General features: G+C 51.7%; 1 protein-coding gene across 1 annotated transcript; it reads left to right on the plus strand.

Annotated features, from left to right (window-relative positions):
* The first annotated feature begins 1,022 nt into the window (after positions 1-1,022).
* Positions 1,023-5,782, plus strand: CDK9 (cyclin dependent kinase 9). The gene is made up of 6 exons (XM_017745665.1): positions 1,023-1,128; positions 1,556-1,646; positions 3,482-3,648; positions 3,812-3,983; positions 4,066-4,214; positions 5,144-5,782. The coding sequence occupies exons 1-6, from the start codon at positions 1,108-1,110 to the stop codon at positions 5,507-5,509; spliced, it is 966 nt and encodes a 321-aa protein (XP_017601154.1). The 5' UTR covers positions 1,023-1,107; the 3' UTR covers positions 5,510-5,782.
* Positions 5,783-7,199: the final 1,417 nt, after the last annotated feature.

A 7,199-nucleotide genomic window follows, 5' to 3' on the forward strand; every position in this document is an offset into this window, starting at 1 on the left:
ACGATCGGTGAGGGCCCCGCCGGGTGCTTGCCGCCCCGCCCCTGCCCCCCCCCGTCCCGGCCCCGGCCTTCCCCGGCCTCAGGCCTGCAGCCGGGGCCCAGCCCCGCGGCCCATCCGCGCCAGCCCCCGGGTGCTCCTTGCTCCGGTGTCCTTTCCCCGGTCACCCCTCTTGGCTTCAGAGAACCAGTGTGGCTCTTGGGCCCTCTTTTCCCCAACCTGAGACTCCGCTCTCAGTTGTGGCAGAGCAGAGTTAACCTTGAAAACAGTTATGGTGGGGACCTGTAACTTGGCTCCAGATGTTCACCTTGGCTCCACATGTGCAGCCTGGCTCCAGATGGGCAGCTTTTTGCTCAAAATGTGCTACGTTATTGAAAATCCTTGCAAGGCTGCAGGAGCTCTGCGCTCTCTGTTGGTTCAGTGAATCCTGAGGGCCTTTGGCTCGGGGGGAATGTGGCTATATTGGCTCAGCACAGAGTTCTCTGTATGGTGCTTTAGTGTGTCTTGTTTGGGCTTGTTCCTTGTCAGGAGCACCTGGCTCCTTTCTCCTTGTGCTGATGCCATGAAGATTTTTTGCCTTTTCTTTTACACCCCTGTTACACCTTTTTACAACTTCTGTAGTCTTAGTGCCTTTTGCCTACATTCTTAGACTTGTTTGTTCAGCTAAGAGACCCAACATTTTAGAAGCTTCATAGGTAGAAGATAGTGTGCCCCCAAGGTCCTCTCCAGAACACATTCTGTAAACTAAGATAAAACCATCCAGGGGAAAGCTCCTTGGGGAGGGGGGCTCATTCAAGCCTCTAACTGGGGAATGTTTGATAGATATGCTAATTAGTAAGACCTATAATGTTATACCAGATCTTTTGGGGGTGTGCATTGCGGGGTGCATATCGGTGCATTCGATCTGGATGTAGTGTGCCTAAGGATCCTTAAAATAAATACCAAGGTAAAATCCCTTTTTCCCTTCTAACTGTGTTTGACTCTTGATTTTAAGACCAGGAAAAGGCATCATGAGCTGCTCACAGATTTCTTTCTGGTTTTTTTTACAGGGAAGTTTTCAAAGCCAAACATCGCCAGACAGGCAAGAAAGTAGCACTGAAGAAGGTGTTGATGGAAAATGAGAAGGAAGGGGTAAGTGTGGGGCATGGCTGGATTGGGCCTGTTGTCAGCTGGGCTGCAGAGGCACATGGCAGCATTGAAGGGACTGGGCTGCATGGGATGTCTGCTGGGAAGTGACGCTTCCCATGTGTTTCTTCTCCTCTGGGAAACCCCAGCACAGGGCTCCACACTGGCTGTGTTTGTGGAAAAACTGGGTGATGTGTGAAGCACATGCTCAGGGGTTGGGGAGAGAGTTAACACCTTAAACAGCGAAGGTAGCAGCCAGAGAGGCTGTTCTGCAGCTCAAGCTGGGCTGTATCATGTCCTGGTGTGAATGTGGAAGCTGAGGAGAAGAGGGCAGGACCTGCCAAGATGCATGGTCACACCTCTCCTGTTCTCTAGGCAGAGATGGCCTGGTCTCTTGCACCTCCAATCTCCATTCTCTGTTTCTCTTTTCCAGTTTCCCATCACAGCCTTGCGAGAGATTAAAATCCTCCAGCTGCTCAAGCATGAGAACGTTGTGAACCTCATAGAAATCTGCAGGACCAAAGGTACTTTGTGGGGTCTCCCTTGTGTTAATGATGGCTTTTTTGAGCCCTGCTGAGCAGGCAGGTGTCTTGTGCTGGGATTGGGATGGTCTAGCTGAGCACGGGCCTCTGTTCCTGCCTGTGACATCAGGTGACAGGTCACTTATCTTGGAAAAGAGTTTCTAAATGAGTCAGGATGTTGCTGAAGCTCGGCTGGAAAAAGCTGTTGTAGTCCTGCCAGGATATGCCTGTGCCATGGCAGTGAATGCTGCCTGTGCTGGGATACTCCCTTCTGAGAGGCTTTAAATGAACCAGCACTGGAGAGACTTTGGAGCAGAAGCTCCTGAGCCTGGAGCTGCCTCTCTTGGTTGGCTTGTGATGGTTTGTGGCAGCTCTGAGCTGATGACACAGCTCCAGCTGAGGCTCACTCAGCATCTCTTTCTGTGCATGACATAACTGCTCGTGCTGGGAGGACTGGGATTCCACATGGGCAGTTCTGAGCTGCTCTTCCACCTCCTCACTCCCACCTGGTGCCATGTGCCCCCACTGCTTTGCAGGCTCAGCACACCTGGCCTGGCTCTGCTTCCAGTAAAACTGCTATATAACATTTGCTAGAGTTTATACATCATTCTCTTACATGGATTTGCACTGGAAAAATACTTTGGAAAGTGACAGCTGGTGTTACAGGCTGCCCTTCCCTAGCCAGTCATGTCAGTGAAATAAGAACAAAACTGGCCAGTATCTGGTGTTTTTAAAAAAAGTCCAGTCACTGAACGGGCAGAAATCTGTGGCCTAGGACTGGGAAATTCAAGTTACTTCAGTATTCAATTGTAGATTAATTGTGTAGATTACTGTCTGCATAGGTATGAGTAAAAACACCAATGACAAGTTAAGTTTTAATTCACTGTGTGATTAAAAGAGCTGTGATGATTGAGTGTCTGGCATACCAAAAGTAAATATTTTTGTAGACATGTCATTTGTTCCCTTTTTGCTTATGTTTTGTTTGTATTCCAGTTTTCATCCAAATCTACCTTGACCTCAGTTTACAGTAAAGTAGAAATGTTTCATTTACCGTTCTCAAATGTGAGGCTTTTCTCTTTTTGCCTTGGAAAGGTGTGTTTGTGCTGTGTCCGTGTGAGGAGCTGCAAACCCAGGCAGGCACCCTCCTGGCTGGAGAGGAGAGCAGTGTGCTTCTGTGGGGGCTAAGCTTTTCCAGTTGGAGATGCTGATCAGCAGGTTTTGCTGAATACAGCTGATGAAAATCAGCCTCTCTTTTTAATAACATTTTGCATGTGTGCTCTAGGAACAAGATTGAAATCGATTGCTTCACTTGAGGTCTGCTGTCATTGACTTCAAATTGCAGTTGGAGTTTTATGTCAGTTTGATCAAGATCAGTCCATTTTTGCAGATGCTGTTTGAGGTTGCAGGAAATCTCACTTTTTAATGTGAGATTAGGCAGATTTTCTGTGTTTCTGCATTTTTCCCAGGGCTGTCTGTGGGTGCCTCCTCTATTGCTGGTGCTTGGCTGGCAACCACGGCTTGCAAGGAGGAAACCCCACAGCCGTTTTGTGCCCAGAGCAGCACGAAGTGAACCTTTCAAAGGTTGCCATGCTCTTTCCTTGCCTGTCTGATGACATCCACTGCACCAGTCCTCATCTCCTGTTCTTGTGTTGCTAGTTTTGCTTAGTTCTTCTTTAGGAAGGACCTTGAGGCCTGCAGGCTGTCTGGTTCTCTGTGTTCCCGTGCCCTGAGATTCTGTGTAGGGGGTGTTGTATGAGCAGCAGGGTGGTGGGAGGTAAGAGGAGCTATGACCTGGTGAAAGGTCCTTCGCTGACAGCCCCTCTGTGCCTCTCCTGCAGCCTCTCCGTACAACCGGTGCAAGGGCAGCATCTACCTTGTGTTTGACTTCTGTGAGCACGACCTGGCTGGCCTTCTCAGCAATGCCCACGTCAAGTTCACACTGTCAGAGATCAAGAAAGTTATGCAGATGCTCCTGAATGGACTTTACTACATCCACAGGAACAAGGTAATGGGACAGACTCCTGTTGTGCTCAGAGGTGGCTTTCCAAGGAGCAGATGTCTTAGTACAGGCTTGTTTTCCACTTCTGCAGCCTGAGCATTGTGCTGGCCCCAGGCACCCAAGGAGGGCACTTTATTCACTTAACTCTTCAATGTCTGTCCTTGTACAGATCTTGCACCGAGACATGAAAGCAGCGAACGTCCTTATCACGCGGGATGGAGTCTTGAAGCTGGCAGACTTTGGGCTGGCTCGAGCTTTCAGCCTGGCTAAGAACAGCCAGCCAAACCGCTACACCAACCGCGTGGTGACCCTGTGGTATCGGCCCCCAGAGTTGCTCCTAGGTAGGAGGAGCCCTAGGTGGGCTCTGCCAGCTTCTTGGCCCTTCTCGGCCCTCTGGGAGACTAACTCAGCATCTCCGTTTAGGGGAGCGGGACTACGGCCCCCCCATTGACCTCTGGGGCGCAGGCTGCATCATGGCAGAGATGTGGACCCGCAGCCCCATCATGCAGGGGAACACGGAGCAGCACCAGCTCACCCTCATCAGCCAGCTCTGTGGATCCATCACGCCGGAGGTGAGGGTGAGAGCAGGGATGAGGTGTGGAGAGCAGGAGTGTGGGCAGAGTCTGGGACCAGGCACTCGGGCCTCTTCCCTGCCCTGTGTGCTGGCTGCTGTATGCTCCCAGCAGTGGAGTGTGCCTGCTGCTGCTGGCAAGGAGGCTTGAGAATCTTCTAGCCTGTGTTTTGGGGTTGTCACTCACACAAACACCCTAAATATCTGCTTAAAGAAGAGTGGGGGTTTTTATTCTCAGGTGTTTTGCATTGGTCACCTTGAAAAGCCTCTTGAATTCTGTCTTGTGATTTGCGGCATCAGCTCAGCTCTGGTGTGAGCACCCGGCCCCTTCTCAGCTTCTCCTTTATCAGCAGCTCGTCCTGCCCTCTTGTGGGGAGCAAGCTGAGGGATCTCAGCCCGGACTGGGATCTGCGGGATGTTGTGCTGGCAGCTGCAGGGTCCTCATCCTGATGTCACATTCATTCTGTAAAGACACTGGATGCACTTTCTTTGGCATGTAGATACCTGCTGTGGTCTCTTCCAGATCTAGATAAGTGCTGGTGATTGCAGCAGACTTTGCTTTCTAAAGATAAACAGTGCCACAGCCAGGTGATTATTTAGCAATCAGTTCTGTCACTTTATCTTTCTGGATGTGGTAGCTGGCTTGAACCATGCTGTCCAGTACTCCTTTTGTGGGGGAACCAGAAATCTTGGAGCATTGTTTCAGCACCAGGAAGACTGCCCTGACTTGTCCACATGTCTCCAGGCATAAGTGCAGCCTTTAGTGCCTATGTGTTGCTGTGAGAACAAGGTCTGCCAGCTTGGAGGTTATAAAATAGAATTGTTACTTCAGCAGACCTCACCCTGGTTTGCCTGAGGGTGTTTGAATCAAAAATGGCTTGTCCTTTCCATAACTATTTCTTGCCAACGCCTTTTCCTGCCCCTTCCCAGGTTTGGCCGAACGTGGATAAATACGAGCTGTACGAGAAGCTGGATCTCCCCAAGGGGCAGAAGCGGAAGGTGAAGGATCGCCTCAAGGCCTATGTCAAAGACCCCTACGCGCTCGACCTCATCGACAAGCTGCTGGTGCTGGACCCCGCCCAGCGCATTGACAGTGACGACGCCCTGAACCACGACTTCTTCTGGTCGGACCCCATGCCCTCAGACCTCAAAAACATGCTGTCCACCCACAACCAGTCCATGTTTGAGTACCTGGCCCCACCACGCAGGAGGGGTGGGCACATGCCCCAGCAGCCGGCGAACCAAGGCAGGAACCCAGCTGCCACCAACCAGACTGAATTTGACAGAGTGTTTTGACATCCGGTAGGGTCCTGGCTGGGCTTCCCTGCATTGATCGGAGATGTCCTGGCGAGGTCTTTTTGTCTGGGAAAGGACTTTTTTCAAGGTGAAGTGACTGATGGCGTTAACAGATCTTGGCCATCTCCTCTCGGCCACCTCCGAACTGTGTGACTTGGGGAGGTGACACCTGTGAGCTTGACATTGTTTCCTTGCAGTTTTGTCTCAGAACCTGATTTTGTTTCCCAAAAGTCTGTATTGGTTACATTAAACTTGCAGATCAATTGTTATGGACCTGGTGATGGAAAAAGTGTCTCCGTCCCTGCTGGGGCTCTTGGAAAATTGTGCGGGGACTGGCAGGACTGGTAGTAGCTGCCCTGTGTGGAGATGTCTCAGCTCTCTTGGTCTGTTGTAGCTCCTGCATGGAGTATCCTCTGAGCACTGAAGCGTTGATGTAGGACAAGGCAGGTGCTTTTGAGTCATCAGATGTGCCTTGGGGAAGGCAGAGTCACCCTAGATAACATGACTAGCTCTCCCTGGAGACTGGGATCTAGCCTAAAAAAGGGCTTATTGAGGAAATCAGGGAGGTGGCAGGCAGAGCTGGATGCTCCATGTGGCCAGGATTTACAGTGGGAATCGCTGGTCTCTGTGACAGCATGTGGCATCCATGCTTTCTTCATTGCAAACCACGATTGGGAGTCATATTGGATACACCCAACCTGCTGTGGGCAAGCACTGGCCTGTGCCTGAGGTGAGACCTGCCCTCCTGCTGTCTGCAGGGATTTCAGGATAGCGTGTCAGGGCTGGGCACACTGTGCTGGGAGCAGGGGGACACTCATGTGTCCCCTGCTCTCTCCTGGAGCTCTTTGCATGAGAGACTACAACAAGACCACTGCCTTCTTTGGGTGCAGTGACTAGCCTGACACACTGAGATGACCTGTGCACACCTTATGCCAGAACTTGTCAGGATCAATTCATAGAGAGCAAGTGATCCTCCACAGCTGCTCTGTTTCCCATGGCTGTCAGCTGTAGCCAGCCGTCTTCTCCCTGAACCCCATGGATGGCAGATCCCAAGAGTCAACATGGGCAGCTGGTGATAGCATTTGGCACTTGGTAACTTGTCTGTTAACAATAAGAGACAAAAGCCGTGTCGTGGGTAGTGTAAGGTCGTGTGAGGAAGCAGTTGTGAGTGGGGCTCTTCTCAGGATAAAAAATGGGCATGATAAAAGACATGTACAAGGTACCTCTGTCTGTCTTGGTTTTGGGCTCTGAAACAGTGTCTGTTTGCGGGGGGGACGACTTTATTTCTTTGGAAAAATAGTCGATTATGAGCAATAAGCCAGTTGACTTGTGCCGTTGTGGATAAACAGGATCCTGTCCCAAACAGCTGGTGTGAACCTCCTGTCGCTGTGCTGCCTATGGACACAGCAGTGCCTGCACGACAGCACCTGGCCTTCTCGAGGGCACTTCGGGCTCGGGCACCCTAAGCCCCCTGTCCTGCTCCTGGGCAGCCGGTGGTGGTGGGGGAGAGGGGAACAGCGCAATCAGCGCTGCGTGGATGAACACATCAGTACCGCTGCCACGAGCAGAGGAGGCTGCTACGGGCAGCCTGGGGGCTCCGCCCGCGCCGGGAGGGGCTGCGGAGCTCCGGGGGGGTCCCTGTGCCCCGGCTCGGGCGGTGGGGGCTGTAGGGCCATGTGCCTGTGCTGAC

This window comes from Corvus brachyrhynchos, unplaced genomic scaffold (assembly GCF_000691975.1).
Source record: "Corvus brachyrhynchos isolate BGI_N302 unplaced genomic scaffold, ASM69197v1 scaffold59, whole genome shotgun sequence".
NCBI lineage: Eukaryota > Metazoa > Chordata > Aves > Passeriformes > Corvidae > Corvus > Corvus brachyrhynchos.

Bases quoted from the DNA above. Each gene is read 5' to 3' on its own strand.
- CDK9 (XM_017745665.1), top strand. From the start codon at position 1,108: ATGGAAAATGAGAAGGAAGGG. The intron at 1,129-1,555 runs GTAAGTGTGGGG...TCTCTTTTCCAG, and splicing joins TGGAAAATGAGAAGGAAGGG to TTTCCCATCACAGCCTTGCG. The intron at 1,647-3,481 runs GTACTTTGTGGG...CCTCTCCTGCAG, and splicing joins AGAAATCTGCAGGACCAAAG to CCTCTCCGTACAACCGGTGC.